Genomic DNA, 22,539 nt, shown 5'->3' with positions numbered 1-22,539 from the left:
TGCCCTGGGTTTAGGGTCTGAGCACCCCACATCTCCTGCTGCTGCAGCTCTGTCTCCCCTTTCCAGCTGGCCTTTTGCTCCACAGAGGGGCGTGTACCCTTCGGTGAGAAGGAGGTCGGCATCTGACTCATACACCAAAGGTCAGCACGGTGGCCTGTGCCAGGTCTCCTCTTCCCTGGGCATGCACAGCGTCTTGGACCTTTTAGACACTTGGACTGACTTTATGCAGAACATTCTGGGTTTATGAGTTAGACTTGGGCTCGGATTTATTATTTTGTACTTTGGATTCTTCCTTTAAGAAGACCAGAGATAAAAATACTCTCCTTTGCCAACCATCAGCCTTGCCTCACTTCCCTCCAGAAAGGAGAGGATATGAGAGGATTAAGGGTGTGTGTGTGTGTGTGTGTGTGTGTGTGTAGTGTGTTACGGATAGGCAGACTTGGAAAGCTGTGGGTTTCAAAGAAGCATCTGCATACCTGGAACTTCACCCCGCTCCCATCTGTAACCTTACTCTTCTTGTTATTCTTAATTCTGTGGTTTCATACCTGGTAATTTACAGTATTGGGGACACTTGGACTCGTGGGGCTCAAGAGGTGGGTGGGCCATGGCATGTGCAGTATTTGGGTTTCCCGATTTCCATTGACTCTTTGGATTTGAACTTGAAGGTCGGAGGCTGGCTGCTGGCTCCCGCGGTGACTCAAGTCTTTGCCGGCCAGGGTGTGTGCGCGTCAGCCCTGGGCCTGTGAACATTTTCAGAACTGTACTGTTGACTCAGTGGTTTTCCAATGGGTGGTTGTGTTCAACAGACGGCAGCTGGACGCAGTCTGGATTGTCCCAGCTGGGCAGGGACTGCTGTGTCATCCAGGGGATAGAGGCAGTTCTGTTCCTCCACCCTTGGCTCCCAAACACGGAGAAGTATCCTCTGGACAATAGCACGGCAGGCAGTAGAGGAGCCCCACTGTAATAGAAGGGTTTATCGGGCAGCTAAAGAATAAGATGTAGAGAGATGCCTAGAACAGAACCAGTGTACAAGTGTGTAAATTTTAACACTCACAGTTGTTTTATACGCCTGAGACAGTTTAGTGGTTTGCTGAATATTATTTCCTTATTTGTTCATTTGCTTATTTGTTTTATTAAGACAGGATCTCATAACCCAGACGCGACTCAGAGTTGCTATTTACTTGAAGATAACTTTGAACTCCTGATATTTTTGCCTTTATCTCCTGAGTGCTGGGGTTCCAGGTGTGCCCCACCACATCAACTGGCTTACTGGGTGTAACAATCTGTTTCTTCTAGGGGCCCGGCATGGTGGTACACACCTTTAATCCCAGCACTCGGGAGGCAGAGGCAGGCGGATCGCTATAAGTTTGAGGCCAGCCTGGGACAGGCTCCAAAGCTATAGAGAAACCCTGTCTCCAAAAACAAAAACCAAACAAACAAAAAATCTGTTTCTTCTAAATGCATTTTGCTTTAGTATAAGCAAGAATATGGTGTGTGGGTGTGGGTGTGCGCACGCGTGTGTGTCTGTGTGCGTCTGTGTGTCAGGGTTGGGGGAGAACAAAGTTCTATTAGCTTCCTGTTTACCCAACATTCTTCTTAAAAAGAAAAGACCCAACCCCAGATTACCTTGCTAGGTACTAAAGCTTCCTCCATACCCAACAGTATAGTTGGGATCTGGGGCTGGCTCAGTTGGGAAAGTGCTCTCTGCACAAGCAGAAGCCCTGACTTCCATCCACAACACCCAAGTGAAAAGCAAGGCATGGCTGTGCACACTTAGAACCCCAGAGTTTGGGAGATGGAGATGGGCCCTGGAGTACACTGGCTGGCCAGCTTAGCCTAAATGATGAGTCCAGGTCCCAGTGACAGACTAAAGAGGAAGAAATGAGGGGGACGGCTCCTGAGGAGTGACCTATGGCTTCCACACCCACGTACAGACTCATGCACCTGCACGCTCATACAGAAAAATGAAAATGATAAATCAAAATTAAAGAATAGTTTTATGTTATCTTCTGGGATTCACGTTTGCTTTGTAAATCTTCTTAAGAGGGTGCGGCGGACATACATCATCAGTTGCCTGGCCCTTCCAAGACACGTCTGGGGAAGTAGATGAAAGGTGTAAATTAAGAAAAGCAAGTGTTTGTGGCTTCCACCTTAACCTTCTGTTACGTTAAATGGCTCTGTTGAAGAGGGCTGTCACGGCTCTTGAAAACTTGGGAAAGTCCAAGCCAGCTGTGCCATTAGTCACCTTTGGAAGACCAGAATGTTTGATGTGAAAATTATATGGGCACATCTAATTGCGTGCATTCTCACCCCATAAGATATGTACTAAAGGGGTGACACTTTCCCTCCCCTTCTTTTTAAGCTAAATTGTTTAATCTGAATTTCATAATATTTAGAGGAGTTCCAACGAGTCGGCTGCCATTTTTCTACGTCTTTTGTTTTGCCACACTGTCTGTGTGAGCCAACCACATACATCTCTAGACACCCAGGGAGAGCTGGCCATCCCTCCCTCCCTTATGTGGGGGATTGTGAGACGTATGACCCATAATTCGGTCTTCCTCTGAATGTCCCCAGAGCCCAGCAAGCAGGAAAGAAACAAGGAAACAAATCCACCCTGCGGGGGTTGGAGGAGAGAGAGAGAGAGAGAGAGAGAGAGAGAGAGAACCCGTGCTTCCTGTAAAATGGGAAGAATAATTCTTGTCTAGCCCGAGTCTCAGAGCCGTGCACACGTTTCCAGTAAAATGTGCTCAGAGCGAAATAGAAAGCATTCACGCAGAGATAAGATAATGGACAATTAAGTTAATTTAAACCCTAGCGTTAACGACTGATCAGTTTACACACACACTGTGGAGTTCACCCATCTAAGCCGAGCAATGGTTTTGATATATTCAATTTATGGAGCTGTTCAACTGTCACCACAGTGTTAAGCTGTTGTCTGTTTCCTCCTGACCAAAGCTCTCCGTAACATCCCTCCGTCAGCTGCCGCTCCTGTCCACGTGTTCTCCCGTCTCCAGACAACAGTCACTCTTTTCCTTCTGTGTTTCTTGTTTGAAGTCTTCATGTACCCATGAATATTACACAGTCTGTGATCCTTTGTGATTGGCTTCTTTCACTTGGCTTCATGCTTTCAAGCTCCATGTATAGCAGTACCTCATTCTTTACCTGACTGAGTAATATTCCATTCTATAGATAGATTGTGCTTTGTTTATGATAAATTTCAAAATTAAAAACCACCAACTAACCTCATGTTTCTTTCATTTTCTAAACCTTTTTCTTTTTTTTAAAGTTAAGGGATATTAGGGAACAATCATTTCCAAACCTACGAAGAGCCTGTGTCTTTCATATGTCCGTACCTCGGCAGAGGCTACCTAGGTGCAAATGCTGGATGGAGCAAAGAGACATCAACATCCAGTCTCTGAGGACTCAAGGTTTATAATCTGTGAAACAGTAACTGTTTTTGGTTAGTCTTTCCGTGGGTTGATTGGGTTAAAGTGTTATCTCCAGTGGCTGGAGCAGGCCCTGATAGAGCCATCCCTTTTGCGTCTGTGTTTTCTGCTAGTGATCCTTGCTGACATGCTAATCAGCCAGCTGGCAGCCAACAGTCTGAGGAGGTGCCACTGTGTCCAACCTGGGACTCTCCTCCTGCCTGGGGGTTCCTTCCTGGTTATTGTTCCAGGTGCTGAAGGGTTGAGAGGCATAGCTGTGTTTGTGTTCTGAGAGGTGGGGCAGAAGCTATCTGCTTTGTGGACATTGTATTGGAGAGAAGGCAGCTTGTAGCTTAGACCAAAAACAATCACACAAAAACTGTATTAATTAAATCACTGCTTGGCCCATTAGCTCTAGCTTCTTATTGGCTAACTCTTACATATTAATTTAACCCATTTCTATTAATCTGTGTATTGCCATGTGGCAGTGGCTTACCGGCAAAGTTTCAGCATGTCTGACTCTGGAGCGGCTCCATGGCTTCTCCCGACTCCATCCTTCTTTCTCCCAGCATTCAGCTTAGTTTTCCCCACCTAGCTCTAAGTTCTGCCCTGCTATAGGTTCAAAGCAGTTTCTTTATTGATTAATCAATAAAAGAAACACATAGATGGAAGGACCTCCCATACCAACATTGCTCTTTGGCTGAGTGTCTGGAGGCAGAGCCTCTCCTTTGGTTGATTGGCTGAAGGAAGGCGGGGTCTTGCTCAGGATGGAGTCTGCCTGGGTCATGTGCTCTGCTGGCTGCCCTCCACATTGCCAGCATTCGTGTCCTGTAAATGTGTTCTCTACTCACAGTGTACATGTGGTGCTGACTTGACTTTATAAAGCAGGGATGTGGTGGTCCAGAGGCAGGCAGAGGCAGACAGATCTCTGTGACCTTGAGGTCAGCCTGGTCTACATAGCAAGTTCTAGGCCACGTGGAACTATGTACTGAGATTATGTCTCAAAAACAAAACAACCACAACAGAAAAAGTTGTAGAGGGCTTGCCCAGCATGTACCAGGCCTGGCACCACATAATTCAGGATGATAGGGTAGACCTATAATCCCAACATTTTGGAGGTAGAGACAGGAGGATCAAGTCTGCACGGTCTGTCTCACTTCTACAATGAACCTGAGCCTGAGATCCTTAAGACTCTGCCTAGAACAACAATAAAAGATGGAACACCACAGGCACTAAAGCAACACAGAGAAACCCTGTCTCGAAAAAAACCAAACCAAAACAAACAAGATGGAACATTGTCTGATCCTTCTACACACACACACACTGCACACAGAGTCTCCTTTACTCATAAAAAGACAAGTATTTAATCAGAAGGAGGAGGTAGGTCAAGGCTTAGGCTCTCCAGATTCTTTTGTACCAGGATTCTCACTTCTCCTTTCCCATGTGGATGCCATGGACGACAGCGGTTGCAATGTCAAAAGCTTAGCCACATGTAGGCATTTCTCCCCAAAGCTGGCCTGGGAGAAAGAGCTCCCTCTATCCACAGCGAGTGCCATGGTGTTTGCTTTATCAGCTGGCCTCGTCAAGCTCTCTGCAGGAAGTTGTTCTGCAGCAGGTCAATGCTGAGGCTTGGGCTCGAGTGTGTCCTCCTTGTGTGTGGTCTTACAGGCACTGTTTGCTTACCTCAAGAGGTGACATTGCCCAGAGAAGGGACAATGGGTTACACATGGAGGTGAGGACTGGGAAAGTGACAGTAGCTTCGCTTCTCATCGGCCTGAGGTCGCATGGAGCCCCTCACAGAGAGCAGAGAGGAACACCGCGTGGGAGGTCAGCTAGGGTCAGCCAGGGTCTGGGTGTGAGACTTGATATTCCACCGGCCTGGGCCTCTTCGAACTCTATTTGCTGACTTTCATACGCTCTGACTGCTTTCTCAAGCCTGGGCAAAGCGGTGGCACCCACTTGAGCATGTTACAGGGTTAGAGATTATTGGGGTTGATAACAGATGAAAGAGTAAAAACACCCCTGTACTCAAAATGACTCCAATGACTCTCCCCCTCCTTTCCAAACCATCCCAACTCTTTACACACACACACACACACACACACACACACACACCCTCATTTCTGGTGTATGATAAAATATATCATATTTCCAACTTCTCAATATTTGATAACGATCTGTTTTCAAAAGATGGGGAGGGGAGAACAAGTTGTCAAAGCTTTGTTTTATCCAAGAAGGACCTTTGGGATGATGTCATGGGTTCAAACTCTTGAGTCTTCCCTGGCCATGTAGAACATTTATGTAGCAAAGTGGATCTTCGTCCTGTGTTGCCTTTTCTATTGAATACGGCTGTCTGCCTCCAGGTAGATACCTTCTTCGTCTATAATGGCAGTGACCAGAGAGAAGGAGGCCTAGGGCTCTTGGACTTGCGAACTAGCAACCTCATTGACAGGACACACAGAGCCCCTTGGCGGTCCTCATTGGCCAGTATGGAGCTTGGGGGCGTTCCAGAGTGCTGGGATCATTAAGTGTGAAGATGGCTTTGCTCCCATGCCTCTGTGGGAGTGCTCCCATTCCGTTTGGACTTTTGCCTCCTGTCTGTATTGGGGTACGTGAAGGCACAGGTGGACTTCATGCCCATATTCTTTGACCCTAGGGATGGTCACTCCATACCAGTCAATGCCAATTCTGAGTGGGGTGCTTGAGTGACAAGAGCATGTGCACTTAGAGAGGGAGAGGCCATGTCTATGGCCTGGACACTTGTCTGTCCTGACACTGAGACTTCTTGCTTCATGATCCGGTCCTGGCTGACCAGGCATGCAGTCCTGCACATGTGTGTACCCATTCACACTAGCTTGAGTTTCTGGAACATTGCTAGTGGAACAGTGTTGCAAGCGCTTGCATGTTAATGGTAATACCTTAGTTTGGGGACAGACTGGGCTTGTTCTTAATGATAAAAATGGTAGCTTGCCCAGAGGCCAATTACAGTTGCTCTGCCTCCACTGTAAGTTGTTAGAACATAGCTCAAATGTAATTAGTTCCCATTTAAGTTACCTCATCTCCTGAGGTCAGAATTGTTGATGGTGCTTATAAAGTTAGGTCAGCATGACCTGCGGAGCCCTGTGTCTCTCCAAGGTGATATTTATATGTACATACATGGTGGTTTGTTTGGTTGGATGGCTGCTGCTGTGTTCTGTTGGCCTTGTTTGTATGCACGTGTACATTTGTGTGTGTATATGACAGAGAGATGACCATTCCTCCCGTTAACTTGCACTACTTTGCTTGTTTTTGTAAACAGATCCTTGTTGGCGACTCTATTAAATGGCTTCTTTATTCCTATGAAGATATAACATTTTCTTCGAGAACCCTGAACTATTATTGTTTCTTTAAAGTCTGGGTTTCTGTTTTTTATTTTTCTCTTTTCACTTCTGCATCCCAGCCATATGGACCTGGGGAGGCTTTCGGATCTGCAGAGTGATTGCAAAATTCATTCCACAATCAAGTTCTGCTCTCACGTAGAGACTCATGAGCAGTCTTTCTACGCGTGCAGTGGACGAGAAAAATGGCCTCAGCCATCTATATTAGGGTTCTGTAGAGACAAAACCAAATGAGTGTTGTGTAGGGGCATAGAAAGTGATTTGCCATCAGGAACTGACCCACAGAGTTAGGCTGAGAGATCCGGCATATCAGACACTCAGGAGGACCGAGGGCTACATTCTAGTTTAGTCAGAGAACCCAGGACTAGCAAAGGAGGTGGCGTGATGTCCTTTTGAAGCCTGTTGTCTCTATGCTTAGGAAGGAGTTGTGTTTTATGCTCAAAGGCAATTGGGCCAGAGGAATTCCCCTCCCCCCCAAAAAAAGTCTTTATAATTTTATCTCCTCCTCCTCCAACAGGGTTTCTCTGTGTACCTCTGTTTGTCCTGGAACTCCTGCTATAGGCCAGGCTGACCTCAAACATAGGGATCCTCCTGCCTCTTCCTCCCGAGTGTGGGATTAAAGGTGTATACCACCACTGCCCTCATTTTCTTTCTTTCCTGTGTCAGGAACTAAACTAGGGCCTTGAACATGTCAGGCATCTGCTGAGCCATATCCCGAGCCAAGAATAATGTTTGAATAAATATCTGGACAGCCTGAGCACACTCCAGTCCAACAAACATGTAAAATTGATTAAAGACGCAGAGCCAATAGAAGGTACATATAGTACATGTTGTACATATAATAAAGAGTCTTCATGTAAGGAATTGGCTTGCACAGAGCTGGGACTTTCCTGGAGCCAAAAGTAAAGCTTAAACCTTCCTCCCCCACCTCCAGTCTGGTTCAGTTTCTTCCAGAGCGAACAGCTGTTGTCCAGTTTCACTCTGATATTGTTTTATGCAAAACATTTTGAATGTTTTAGCATTTTTAGAGCCTGTCATTTTGTTTAGTCTTGTTTTCTTTTAAATTGTTGTCTAGCTCTTTCCGTACTTCCCATTTATGGTGTATACGTGTGTGCCTGTGTGTGTGTGTGTGAGCGTGTGGGCGTTTCCCTGTAAAGCAGTTGATATATTTTAACTTGTTGGCCTCCGTTCTGTCATGTGATGTCGACTATCACCAGCATCTTACGGAAGAAGGCAGTAAGGTCACAAGGAAGTATGATATTGGAATATGCAAACACTGATGGACCCTGTGGGTGTCTCCTGCAGCTGTGTATCTGCCTAATGCAACTGCAGCCTGCCTTCTGTGTTAGCATGCCACCGTGCTACAGCCCCTTAATGTCATTTCCTTCTTTGGAAGACATCCCCTTCAGAAATCCACTCACATCCAGGCAGTGTTTCCCGAATCCAGGGCCATTGCCAAGGATAAGTGGCTCCCACTTCCGGATCCGTATTCTGTATTCCCAGTTTGGTCAGGGTTGCAGTGGTTTTGATGGGGACTCTAGAGGACGGAGGAGAGCAGGGTCACTCTACCAGTTTTGTGCGGCTGGTGGAGATTGATGGACTCTCAAGTGCCACCCCAACCCTGGAGCAGCAGGGAGCTCACAGGCCTTAGCTTCCTTTCCTACAGAGTGTCCCTCTTCCTCTTCTACTTTACCACCTACTGATGAACAATTACTGAGCTCGGGCTACAATGACCAGAGTGCTCTCCTCCCAGATCTCTTCCTCTCTCTTCATCCCTAAAGCAAGCTAGCCTGAGAAAAGGAGCATGCGGATCTATAACCAAAAAGTCCAGGGGAAGGAGACAGTTCAGTGGCTGGGTCCAGTTGTCTATGTTTCAGAATGTTTCCCAGGAGCCTTTGCTCTGCCATCCTCTGAGCTGACTTCCTTGCAGAGAAGCTTATTCAAGTCCAGAGAGATCTTATCTTTGCCCCTTAATGTCTGTGCTGTGGTTTCCAGTCGGCAGCTGGGGTAAGGGATTGCAGTGTGCAGGGTGGGTACACATTGAGTACACCTGCCCAGGCCTCAAGCTGGGGGAGCAATGCACTCTACCTAAGCTAACAGCTTCATGAACTCAGGTTAGTGTCTCCTAAAAAATTTAAGATTTTATTACTGGAAAAGCTGGGAAAGGCCATGAAACACAAAATGCAGAAACTGCTGACTCATTGTTCTTAGCCCCCTACTTGAGCTTCTTGCGCCTCCGCTACAAAGACCCTCCCTTCCCTAGATTCTTGTGGATGCCCAGAGTTTTCGAACACTTCCATGTTCTCAAGCTTTTTTTAAAATTTATTTATTTATTATGTATACAATATTCTGTTTGTGTATATGCCTGCAGGCCAGAAGAGGGCACCAGACCTCATTACAGATGGTTGTGAGCCACCATGTGGTTGCTGGGAATTGAACTCAGGACTTTTGGAAGAGCAGGCAATGCTCTTAACCACTGAGCCATCTCTCCAGCCCCCTGTTCTCAAGCTTTTAAGGAGTTTATAAAACTCACTCTATATTATGAAAATATTATGAATGAATATCTTAAAGACATTAGATAAAGTGGGGATAAGTTGAATCCTACAAGTTCAAAGCTGTTGGCTCCTTGAAGAGAGGGGCTATGACCACCGAGTTTGACTCTGAGATTCCCTGGCTCCTAAGCATAGAAGGAAAGATATCTATGGTTCTATGGTTATAGAGTGCTGTAGTGCTGTGTGTGTGTGTGTGTGTGTGTGTGTGTGTGTGTGTGTGTGTGTGTGTTTGGAGAGAGAGAGAGAGAGAGAGAGAGAGAGAGAGCGCGCCCTCTAAGAGGATAGCTGGCAGGGAAGCGTCCATGGATGGTGACAGAGACAATGTACTTGAAGGCAGCCCTAGCTCTTCGGATGGTTCTAGTGTTTCTTTGCCAAGCTCCCTTCTCCAGCCACTTGCCCCTGAGAGACTTGCTTTTTCGTGCTTGTTGCTTTGTTAGTCAGCGAAGTATAAGGAGATAAGCATTAAGCCCTCACATTGCTGGGCTCCTTTCAGATAAAGCTGGATAGTTCCTTGTGCTGCCCTTGAAGACAGCACTCAGGCGAGTCAGGGCTGTAGACAGAGCTAGGCACAGTCACCTCCACTCTAAAGCTGGTCCGAGCTCACTCATCTTGTGATCGCTCCATTTATCAGTGAGGGCCGTGGAGGCCTTGCTTCCCAGATGGACCCAAGACAGCTCTGTGATAGCAAGCCACGCTGCTGCTGGCCCTTGGCTGCTCTTCCTGGAAAGGTCTTCAGCTGCCAGCAGTTGATTGCCCTTTGTCACCTGGGGAGCTGAGTTTCCCTGTGAGTGTTTGCAATACCCCAAAGCAGCCCAGCGCACATGGATAGATGGCGTTGTGACAGCCTCGGAAGCTGCTCCAGGGTTGTGGCTCCCAGTCTTTATTTTTATTGATTTGTCTTCCAGAATTATCTGTAGTCATTTGGGCTGGACAAGTTTACTCAGTCCATCTTTTGCAATGAATATAAAAAGATAGAATTTCCCTCCCTCCCTCTTTCTCTCTCTCCCTCCCTCCCTCTTTCCTTCCCATGTGGGGTCACAGCTTCGGGGCAGAGCTCATGCATAGCCTGTACAAGACCCTGGGTTCAGCCCCCAGGAGCACTAGCCAACCACCCAACAACATGAAGCAAGTGGAAAGGCATTTGTTCCTTTCAGGGAGCTCGTCTTCACACCCTGCAATTCTATCTCCAAATTTTCTACCTTGTAAATGGGGCTGTAACAAACTTCTGACCAGGAATTGTGGGTCTACACAGTGGCCATTTGCTGGAGAAGACTACACACAGTCCATACTGTCCCTCTAGCTGTGTGACCTTGGGCACGCTCCTTAACGTCTCTGAGTCGGTTTCCTCCTCTGTGAACTAGGCAGAACACTCTTAGCCTGTGTGCTGGTTGTAGGAGTTAATGGAGCAGTCAGCACAACCTTGTATACGGGCCTGGATGGGGAAGGCAGTTTTTGGGACCAGATGCCTACTGAGTAGACTTGGCTTCAGCACACTTTCCTGAACACATGGGGGTCCTGATCTATAGAGGGGTCCCAGGTGGTGTTTTTGTGGCTTCTCTTAGGAGGCTGTAGTCTAAGGGAACAAAGGGGTGTTAAGACAGGAGCCCCAACAGCTCAGGAGTACAGTCATACATGAGAGTGTATGACGGCAAGGTATACACACATAGAAAGTATGTATGATTACAAGGTGCAAACACCAGCAAACCCACAAAATTTATCCAAATAGAAGCTGCAGCAAGGTAAGTTAAGAGAGAAGGCTCAGCCAGGTGGCTGGTTGCTTAGAGGAAGGAGCAACCGTCCGTGTACATCAGGGGATGGATGCGGTTAGGGCTGGGCATGGTGGAAAAAGAACATGGCAGGAAGGCCGCATGAGGAAGCTGTGTTCTAGAGGTCTCTCAGGGACCCCAGCTGCATGGCAGGGAGGCATGGAGAGTTCTGGGCTCCCATGGTTGTGGGGCACCTAGGAAAACGTGGGTTAGGTGGCGAGCCAGGCTGGGGCTGCTGTGTGTGCCTTGGGGAGTCTCTCCCGGCCACGCCTCACTCTGTTCCCCTTTCTTCCTGGCAGCAGAGCCCCCTCCCTTGCTGCACTCAGGGACATGCCTGTGAGCACTTCTACCCCCCCTCAGACTTCACTGTCAGCACGCAAGTCTTCAGGGACATGAAAAGCAGCCACTCCTTACAAAAGGTTGGGGAGCCCTGGTGTCTGGAGGTAGGTCTCGGAGCAGAATGACGGTATGAGATGAGCCAGCCCTGAAACGAAGCCACCCATCCAAAGTTTACCTCTCGCGAGGGCAGGGCCCATGCATCCACCTCCATCCCTGAATCCTCCTTGGGTCCCCTTTCATTTCAGGTGCCATGATGTCTGGCTGCTGACCACTGATAGGGAAGTCATAGCCATTAAATCACCACTTTACAAGAAGAGGGTGGAGGCAGTGCTAGGGAGGATGCGTGATGCCCAGCTGCCTCGTAAAGGCCACGTGACCCAGCATCACACGCAAGAATGTGCAGTATTCTGTCAGACTTGAATCTGGGAAGTCATTTCCTGGGATTCCTTATGACTCCCGGTGGAAGGGAAGCTGTCACCTCAACTTTGCCATTGCTACTAGCAATTAGTTGTCTATAGTATAGATTTTCTTTTCAAATTCACGGTGCTGAGAACTGCCCCCCACCCTGCAAGGTCCCTGGCTGGCAGAGGCAGGCATAGCCCAATGCCTGCTCACAGATGCTGTTCTCCAAGGACAGGAAGCATTGTTAATTTCCTTTAAATAATTCAATGTGATGTCAATACCCCACACGACTCTGGGCTCCAGAGTGACAGCTCTCTTCAAATTAGTTGTACCAAGAATAAAGAACTTCCAGAACATTCTTTTATCTTCAGGAAAGCAAACATCAATGCAGACTTTCAAAAAAAAATTAAAGTAACTCTTAGATTTAGATAGAAGATGATGTTTTGGTTTTCATGAATATTCACGAGCCAATTAGTGGAGACTTTAAAAACCGACGTTGTGTCCCTACTAGGTGCGGAGCTTATGCTATATGCTAGATGGTGCCTGGTGAGAAAGCAAGTTTCTCTAGTGGGCAGAATGGGCACCTGGAGAGATAGGGAGCACACACATATATGTCTTGCCTCTAGAGAGGGAAACAGTGGAAGAGATCATGTTAAAAACCCTTGTTCTTCTTAAGAAACAGTAGACAGCCATTTAGGAGAACCAGAGAGATATAGAAAAACATGTAGAAGGCACATCACCCAGACCCTCGCACGACCTGTAGATCGTCTTGTTTTTGACAAGTTTCTTGAGTCGTTCGTGTTCACTGATGTTGGGGTCTCACTGACACAGTTTTGCACTCTCCCCTCACCTGATGTCACGGCAGGGGATGTAAGACCCTAAGTCTGTGTCCTTGGAATTCCCGTGCTCTAACCTTACTCTTAGTCCAGGTGGCGCTAGAACAGACAGGTGTTCTGAGGCTTTGACCCTCTCCTGCTCTCTTGCCTTTGACATGCCCACTATGGGCTGTGCTTACCCTCTGACTACCTGGTGCGTGTGTGAGTGTGTGTGTTCAGCCGGTTCTGTGTGGCAGGGCGCTGAGGCCTCCACTCTGCAGTGGTTGTGATCTTAGCAGATCCTGCCTGGTCAGCTTCTCCTAAGGAAAGCAGCCCATTCTGACTCTCAAGGATAAGGCTATCCCACCAGGCCTGGCAGATAAGGCTAGCCCACTGGGCCCGGCAAAAGGTAGCTCATTAACCTTTGGTCAGAGTCGGGACAGAGATAAAGGAGAACCAGGTGCCTGTTTTGATACAAGGAAATAGAAACAGAAAGACTGGCTGTCTTCCTTGTAGCTTGAGATTTGCAGGAGCCGATTAGAACCCTGGCGCCAGTGACCTTGAACATTTCTTCTGTTTGTCCTTAGTACAGAAAAAAAAAATGTTTCCAGGTGAAGGATAAACCCACAGATTGTGAATATGCCAGGCACAAAGGTGCCGAGAATGAGCAAGTTACCAAACCGTTCTCTGCCTCAGTTTCTCTATCCTGTAGATAGGCAGTGTAAAAAGCCGGTTCTCTGCCTCAGTTTCTCTATCCTGTAGATAGGCAGTGTAAAAAGCCGGTTCTCTGCCTCAGTTTCTCTATCCTGTAGATAGGCAGTGTAAAAAGCCGGTTCTCTGCCTCAGTTTCTCTATCCTGTAGATAGGCAGTGTAAAAAGCCGGTTTGTGTGAGATTGCGAGCACAAACGGCAGACCCCACATGCCTGCCTGAGCATCATTTTGATGGTCTTGGTCACTGGTGGTCTGCTTGGCTGTGTGCCCTATACACTTTCCTCCCTTGCTTTCCGTCCCGCATGGAAAATCATGCTTAACATTGCTAGTACCTGATACTTCAGGAATTTTGGTGGAGTGTGAAAATCCTGACCTGTGGTGTGAGCCTTCTAGAAATGGCTCTAGGGAACTAGATGATTGGCAGTCAGCAAGCAGTAAGTCCCGAGTCTGTCACCTCTGTTGGCAAGGCTCTCGCTCCTCCTTGATGCAATGTTTGGATGTGTAAAAAGCCCGGTAATAGAATACGGGCCAGGCTTGCTCCGCTGGGTACCGAGGGAGATCCTTTGACATGTCTCACAGACTTCTTGCGGTCCGGGCACTACTGTAAAGAACTGTACTGCTGTATTAACTCTTTGGACCCTGACAGCAGCCTTAAGAGGCAGCGCTGTACACACCCCTTCTGCAAATAGGGGTAACCTGAGCCAAAGCCATGGAGCTGCTTAAGATCCCAAGCTAGAGAGCTGGTGCCGTAAAACACTGCTAATGACGGGACGTGCTGTTGTTCATGGTCCAGTATTTCCTCCATTTTCCGGAAGGAGGGTGCATTTGATCCTGTTGCCACCCTGCGCTCTTGGGAAATGGAGTAAATGTCCCGGTCAGAAGATCTTTCCCATCGTCTCCGATTAATAACCATTGTCCTCCCCTCTGCCTTGTTGTTCTGCTCAGGTCCTGACTTTTGCCATCTCTTCCTCCAGGGAATTCAGTAGATAGACCGGTTGAGTAAATATGACTAAGAAAGTCAATACTCACCTGGGCAGACATGAGTCACTTCTTTCTAGTTAGCTATTCGTGTCCATGTTAGAGCTGGCCACACAGCACACTGCCCTGGGGTTGCGAGGAGCCACAGGGATAGGGTGTGACCCCGCACAACTGCCCTCAGATAAGAAGGCTTTCCTGTAACTGCTTAGTCACTGTCGCTGCGGCCTCTGAAATACGGGCAAACAACCTTTGCAAATAGCTCTTTGTCAGAAGTCTTCTCTCATTCCCCATTTCCTTCCTCTTCGGGGGTTCACAGAAGCTTTCCCAGTCGGTGCCAGGGACTAGTAAGCTCCCTCTCACTCTGCCTCTCCAGTTTTTATTCTTTTTGGCTGACTTACCCCCTGACTAGCATTGAACCTGTTTTGACTTCATTTTTAGGTTGCATTTTCAAAAAGGGCCAAATGAGGGATTCCCTTATTCTTCAGCCTCGTGACCTGCAATGGAAGGGGGAAAGACAGTTTGGCTCCGTCTGCGAAGCCAGTGTAGAGACAGGGAGTTGACCAGTTGGAGAGAGGAAATGAAACTTCTCTTAGGTTTATTAGACCACATCCTATAAGTCTGTGGCTTCTTATAAGTCAGATTTCTGAAAAGCATGGTTCATGACTGGCTTCAGTTTTGCTTATTCGTCATTGAAAACTAATAAGGATATTACTTCATTTTCCGAGTTCTTCAGTGTTCAGCTGTATATGGCTGTGTATTAGGGGGGATGCTCTGTGTGTGTGCTGATTTAACTGCTATAACTCCAGGTTAGCAAGCATTCAGCTAGCCTCCCTCCCCCAAATAGAAGCATGGTCTGCCCTCTTATTAGAAGCAGCCTGAGTAACAATGTCAAATGCACCCCCTAAAGGCAAAGTTTGAATTGGGATGAACTTCCAGTGTTCCAAAGCTGAGCTCCAAAAGTCACAGGGGGACTCATGTTGTGTATGTATGTTCCCCACGTGTTTTGTGACTCCTAAATGTGGGGAGGACTTTTACTTTCTCCTGGCTGTCCATGCTAGAAGTGGGGACCGCTTGCCATTGCTCCCAATGAAACGAGGCTCTGCTCTGTGTTCCCCTGCTGTAGGCACTCGGCAGAGGGTGTCTGTTGAAAATCCTGGAGAGGCAGATTCTGGGATGGTTTATAAAGACCCCCACAATGTATGAGCCGTGGTTTCCTTATACAACCCAGGATCCTTCTGTACAGACACGGACCACCCATCTCCTCCCATCTATACTTAGTCTTGTCACTGTGGCCTTCTAGGCTAAGTACATGGTCCTCTGTCACTCTGAAGTCCCACCCAAGTGTTTCTCACACCTCAGTGAGGTCACATCCTAGTGTATGGGAATGTGGTGTCATCCCCCTCCACCCTCTGGTACTCACTGCCCACAGAAGAGGGCTGTCCCATGTCCTCTATCATTCCTTAGACTGAAAAGACCATGTCACCATGGATATTACTGTCGCCTTGGACACTTGTCTCCTACCCTGTGAGCTGGTATATGGGACCAGAAGTCCCTGTGTGTGGGACAATGATCTGAGGGATTCACCTGTGGAAGATGGCTGGTTCTTTGCCTTGTGTGAAGCCATGGGGGGTCCAGCTGATCCTGCTGACAGGACAGCCTTTGACTCTTAACATAGTGTCTGCCTCAGTTTCCCTCTACTGAGCTAGTCACGTATTTCCTCCACATCCCTGACAGAGGTCATTGATATAGAAGACTCAGGCCTCTGTGGGTGGCATTGGGCTTCCTCTTTTATAATTCTTTGAGGTGAAAGACTGACTGGTTTTTCATGGGCTAGGTTGCATCAAAAGAAAGTGTAAATCAGCACAAGACCCCTGTTCTTACCCCCTAATAAAATAGTACCTAATAAAAACAGTACCTGGGCTCTAACGTCATGTGCCAGTCTCCCTCCCTCCAGCTCCCCCACTGCCCATGTTGTATGTCTGGTTCTGTGTCAGCCTCTTTAGTGATGTCAGAGAAGCAGACATTTGGACTTGGACAGAGAGGGGAACCATGCCTACTCTGGAATGAGACTTTCTTGTATATTAAGGGTGTCACTGCGGAGCGAAAGCTCTTGGTGTCACACCCCACCTCCTGTGTCTTGTGAGCCTCATTTGAAAGGCATTTATTGTCTCAGCTACTGGTTTAGCAAGAACCTGTAAAAGAAGCTTGCTCATCCTCTGTCCTTCACACAAACCTTCCTTCCTCTGCCTTGTTTCTGAAAGGCCATTTCAAGTCTGTTTGCTTTAAAAAAAAGAAGTCAGGTGTGTGTGTGTGTGTGTGTGTGTGTGTGTGTGTGTGTGTAGGGGGAGTGTGTATGGGGAGGCGTGTATACCTGTTGGAGCATGTGTGCACTTGTATGTCTGTACATGTGTGTGAAGAAGCCTGCCATCATCCACGGGAACCTTTCCAGAGGCTCGCCACCTTGTTATTGAGGGTCTCTCACTGAACCTGGAGCTCACTGCGTGACCAGACATTCTGGGTAGTGAGCATCAGGACATCCCCTGTGTATACTGCAACGATGGACTTTTCTATGCAGCTGAGGATTTGAATTCAAGTCCTGAGGCTTGGGCTCAAAGAACCTAACTGAGTCATTACCCCCACATGGCCATACACTCTCAGTTTGGGGGTAGTGTGGTAGAAGTCACATGACCCTTGATGAAATCAGGATCAAGTTTTGGTTACCCTGTCCTGATCCACCGCTGGTCACCTCTGCTCGGGCTGAGAATGAGGATGAGGTGATTCTCATACAGCCAAAGTTTATATAGTTCTGTTCCAACCCACTTGGGTGTGTGTTTGTCTGAGCATACATCTGCCTGTCCCTATGTCTGTGGTGTCATACAACGTATGATCACTGTCACCCTTCATGGCCACTGCCACAGGAGAGCAAAGCCTTTCTCCGGAGGTGTGCATGTGTGTGCATGTGAGTGCATGCTCGCACGTGTGTGCATGTGTGCGTGCATATGTGTATGTGTGTGTGCATGTATGCGTGTGTGCATATGTGTGCATGTGTGTGTGCATGTGCTTGTGTGTGTGCATATGTATGTGTGCTCTCTCATGTGTGTGTGCCTGTGTGTGTGTGCGCATGTGCTCGTGTGTGTGCATGTGTGCGTGTGTGTGTGCGCTCTCACTTGTGTGTGCCTGTATGTGTGTGTGTGTGCCTGTGTGTGTGTATGTGTGTGTGTGCTCAGAAGCTTCTGTCTTGAAAACGCCAATTCCTTGCAGAAGGAATGCAGGGAAGTAAAAAGTGAAGACATTGGAGACAGATGAAATGAGACTTGAGAAGCAGGAAGAACTGGGGTGGCCAAAGGACACGTGCTGACCCAGTCCCCTCACTACTCAGCCATGCTGGGCACTTGGCCGACAGACCTGTAGGCCCCACCGAGAAACCCTGTCCTTGGTACTAGTGTCTCGTGTTGAGAGAAGTGGGTTTGGTGGGAGGCAACTTGATGGTACATGTGTTCTGCCAGGCGGGTTCGGGAGGGGTCCTGGAGGCCCCCAGTCACGGTGTTTCTGGTCTGCCTTCTGTCCACCAGGACCTTGGAAAGCCTGTGTTGAGCTGGGGTTTTGTGTAAGAGGTGAGAAGTCTTCTTGTCCCCAGAGAAATGAGAAAGTCCCTGACTAGAAAACAGACCAAGTTGTAACCATCTGTAGGGGGGTCCAGTTGTATGACTGTCCCTTGGACAGTCTTCATGTCACTTTCCTGAGAACCGCTGGGAAAGGTGGGTGTCCTTTGGGAGGATGACTTAGGAAGCATGGTGACTCTAAAGGAGCCATTTCCTGTCCTTCCTCTAGGGAGGGAGCAGTGCTCGGGGTTGGCTTGTGGACCTTCGGATGTAGAATATGCTTGCACCCAAGAAGAATGGGGGCCTGACCCCTAGGGCCCTGCCCTGTTTGGACTGCAAAATATTCCCAAATCAGGTTCCCCTGGGTCTCCCTCTCTGTGGGCTGGCTTGATTGGACCTCCTGCAGCTGTCTGTCTTCTTTCTATTCCCCCTCTCTGTGCACACTTGATTTGAAGTTGAAAGACAAAGTGTCTTTTGGGATATAGGATTAGGAAATTATTACATATATATACATATACCAACAATAAAATTTTCTTCTTTTTCCTCCCTCCCTCCCTCCTTGAGAAGATGTCAGTTTCTTCTCCTCCCCATCTCTAGGCCTTCTTGGCCACACAGAGGGCACACTTGCTTTGCCTTTTGGCTTCTTAGTTATCAGCTCGTCTCCACTGGCCGTTACTGCATTTCCCTGAGATGTTCCGGCCTGCACACTAGAGTGCCTTCTGCCACCTTATGGACTTGGGAGAACTCAGGTGGCATTGGTGATGGCGACATGTTATCGCTATCCACAAGAGGCAGCAGGGTGAAATGAAAGGGTCTTTGGGATATTTTCTGTTGAATTACCTGTGATTTGCCCATGCCGGGATAGATGGCCAGGATTTGGGCATGGTGTCTTCAGTGGATCTGTTGACCTAAACCTGCTTCTCTCAGGCTCTCTCACCTGTCGCCTTAGCTGGAAGAAGGGGAGAGTTGGGAGATGCAGGTTCTCCAACACGCCTGTCCGTGCCTGGGGAGACTTAGCTGTTGTTGCCCCAGCTGTTTGGAGGTTGTGCTTTCTAAGGGAGGAGCGGAAGGAGGGGAACCTATCTCTGCATTGTCCTCTTGGGAAATGATGAGAGGTGACCTGAAAAGTCATCTGCTCGGGGTGTCACACTCGAGTGAACCGAAGACGCTGCATTTGGCTAGGGAAGGTGAAAGCGGCCGCACATGTGCATGCTTGTGCAATCTAATTCCTGCTTTGTAATTACCTGGAGACCCGCCATTGCAGCCAAATGAGAAGTATGAGCGGTGACCCACGCAGGAAGCAGAGACTGGAGGGGAGGAGAAGGAGGGCGTCCAGAACGAGTTGTGGCTTTCCTGTTTCTTCAAACCCCTTTAGAAGCAGGGAAAGACGCAATAAGCATCTTCAGTACACGCCGCTCAGCTTTCGCACCGCAGCCTGCAGTCTCCCGGAGCGTGCGAGGGTCTCAAAGCTCTCATGAGTTCTAGTCACGGAGAAGGACGGGTACTGATGAGCAAAGAAAGGCAGCAGGTTACTGGGGGTAGGGGGACCTTTCAGAAGGGAGAATGAACACCATTTAAAATAAATCACAAAACAAAACAGATGGCTGCCTGGCAAGGGCCGAACCCAGCAGTCCCGGGTTGATGTGGGCACTGTAAGAAACCAGGTGTGACGTTCTGTTCTGTCTTGATTCTCACCTGTCTGTGGAAAGCGGAGCACAAAATTACCAGAGGTGCGCTGAGAGAGGTTGCCATTTGTCTGACTGACGTCGGGGTTTTGGAAATGTGACGTCATTTCTATAAACACCCACATGAGAAGCGCCACCTCCCCCTCCATTTGGATGACAGATCACATGTCAGGGCACGGAAAGATAAAAGCTCTAAATATTTGCTTTAGAAAAACGCAGCAAAAGATCCTCTCATCCTCCCAGCTGCAAGGCTGCAGTTCCGTTAACAAAAATGACCTGCCGCACGCAGCTGAAACCGCTGCCACCCGCTGGCCGTGATTGACAAGTGAGTCACAAGTGGACATGGTCAGCGGAGGCTCTACTGGATTTCTGGGGGATGTGGAATAGGAACCCCAGCTCCAAGTCGGCCATAGCAAAGAAAGACAGCCCTGCCTTCTTCCTTTCCTTTCTTCCTCTTCACTCTTTGAGTTGGGTATTTTCTCAGTGGATTTTCTTCCCATTAAAAGCAACTGCATGTTATTTGAATTTAGTAGTAAAGACCTGACGTTTTATGCAAGTTATGTTGATTAGGTTGGCTTCACACTTAAGATCCCCCTGCCTCAGCTCCTGCATGCTGGGAGCACAGGTGTGTGCCATCCCGCCTACTCCAATAAAGTTATAATTCATGCAGGCCATTGTGAAAGGGCGTCCTTAATAAGAGAGCCTTATGTGGTCTTGGTCCCTGGCAGTGGCTGGAGGGGTCTGCTTTATGGGTAATTGAGAACATGGGTCAGGACTCTTGAGTTCACCTTGACCTTGCGAGGAACTGGCGGAGTGACCAAGTTTACCTTATAGAACCAGGGGAATTTCCTGTTCCTGCCTTTGTTTGCCAAGAGAGTTGAGTTAGCAGGTGATGTGTGGAAACTGACATAAGTCTGTATTCTTTAATTGGTCCTCATCCCTTGTAGGACCTGGTAGGGTTTGATATCAATACTCCCTATTCTTTGGACATCTTCTATCTTGAGCTGGGTGGCATGTGACTGTAGTCCCAGCTACTTGGAGGCTCAAATGGGAAGGACCACTTGAACTCACAGAGTTCAAAGCCAGCATGGGGGACATAACAAGATCCCACCTCTTAAAAATCCGCGAACAGCCGCCCTGTAGACATAGCTCTATTCACACATATTCTTGCTTCCCCCTTCTAGCTCCCCCAGGGCACAAATACTCTCTTCTAACTTTGTGTATAAATAAAGTAATGGCTAACATTTACTGCACGCTTATTCTATACCCCAGGCTTTGTTTAAAGTCTGTTTCTGTATAATTCTCACTTAGTCCTCCCAGTCAGTAGCAGCTGTTTACTTTAACAAGAAGGAAACTAACACAGTTTTTATTTTATTTTTTTAATGATTCATCCCCGGTTCTGCTGAGAGTAATTGGGACCTGGAGATTGAAAGCCTGGGGCTTCAGATGTTTTCCAAGACAGGGTGCCCACCTCCCTCTGCCAGGACCCTTCTGCCCTGCAACACGGAAGCTGTAAGCTGAGCAGCACTTGCTCTCCAGACGCCCTGGCTGAGGATGGTTGGGACAGGAGGTTGGGAGAACAGTCTCTGAGCCGGAAGTTGTTCCGAGTCTCTCAGCAGTTGGCAACATCCAGTTTTGTTTTGTTTTGTGTGTGTGGTTTTATTTTTTAAATAATTAGAAACAGTTTGACTCTTGTTACCACCCACAGTAAAAAAAAAAAAATGCTTAGCTCCCTACAAATTAAGAGAGAAAGGGGGAAAAAAATAAGGCCACTTGGTGGAAGGCTGAGAGTAGTTTTGAGAGAGAGCACTGGACACTTGACTGCCAGGTGTGGGAGTGGGAGTCCTCAGTCTGACTCCTTTGTTACCTGTTGAGGTTCATGGCTTATGAAGGAAGGGAGTCTAGTGCCCAAGCTGACTCTGGGAGGAAACCCACATTTTTCTGTACTTATTAATGGTATGCCTTCTCTGTGGGTGTGAGCATTGAGAGCGCAAAGCCCATATTTGCACAGTGTGTGGTCCTCACAGGGCTGTGCTCCAGTGCTCACAGTGGTGGCCCATGAGGAGAGCAAAGAGGAGGAGGTCTTGGCACGGCAGCACCTTGTCCCATTGTATGGACTGAATCACTGAGGCAAGTTCCTTAGGGTTGTACTTCTATGGTCAGTCACCACCATTGCTTGCAAAGCAACCCAGGATCTGTGAACATTTATGGCTCCATTCACCCACCCTCCTTAGGGCTGACAGTGGCCAGAGTCTGAGCCGAGTCTCTCTGCCAAGCCAGACATGCCATCCACCGGACACCCTTTGCCCATGCTTCCTTCTGTTCTTCTAAGTGGTCACATGGGCAGAGGGATGACTGACTTCCTCATCCTCCTGGGGGATGGAGGACTTGCTGCAGGGAGTAGAGGGACATCCCACTTGAGGGCCCTGGGCCCCTGTGGCACTCTGAGCCACATTGCTTTGATTTCCATCTGGGATGACTCCTGTGGGGTGGCCTCCTCCTGCCATCCTGACTTGTTTAAGTTTATGCTTTGTTGGCAAGCAATTTTTTGATGCTATTCTTCTCATAGCCAGAGGCCAAGGTCCCTTGTGGAGCAATGCCTGAACTTAATAGTTTTCATCTGGATACTAGGGAGGGTATCAAGAGACAGGGGTGTGGTGGTGGGGGGTGGGGAGATCTTAGACACTACTCACTCCATCTCCCAGCCTCGTGGTTCTGTTTCCTTTTAGGTCACAGTATTAGGAGTAATCCCCCCCCCCCCCCCGAGGGTTGTGTTCCTTGGTGTTACATACTGACCCTATAATTGAAGGTCAAAAGACAAAGCTCCCTGATGGTCTTGCAGATGATTTACAAATACACATGCCAAAGTCCCTATTAAAGTTGGTC

The 22,539-nt window shown here is 48.1% G+C and overlaps 1 protein-coding gene across 46 annotated transcripts in view; it reads left to right on the top strand.

Annotated features, from left to right (window-relative positions):
• Tcf7l2 (transcription factor 7 like 2) overlaps positions 1 to 22,539 on the top strand; it is a 187,922-nt gene that overhangs the window by 108,433 nt on the left and 56,950 nt on the right. The window contains exon 5 of one of the 46 annotated variants that reach the window (XM_041660849.1): positions 11,423 to 11,563. The exons of the other annotated variants lie outside the window; for them this stretch is intronic. Coding sequence (XP_041516783.1) covers positions 11,423 to 11,563 — 141 coding nt within the window. The remainder of the gene's footprint in view (positions 1 to 11,422; positions 11,564 to 22,539) is intronic. 46 annotated transcript variants of the gene reach the window in all.

The sequence above is a fragment of the Microtus oregoni genome, unplaced genomic scaffold, assembly GCF_018167655.1.
Source record: "Microtus oregoni isolate MIOR12 unplaced genomic scaffold, Mior012 000012F_ref0000307, whole genome shotgun sequence".
In the NCBI taxonomy this organism is placed as follows: Eukaryota; Metazoa; Chordata; class Mammalia; order Rodentia; family Cricetidae; genus Microtus; species Microtus oregoni.
The sequence above is the reverse complement of the archived record's forward strand: the minus strand, read 5'-3'. Positions and strand labels throughout refer to the sequence as shown.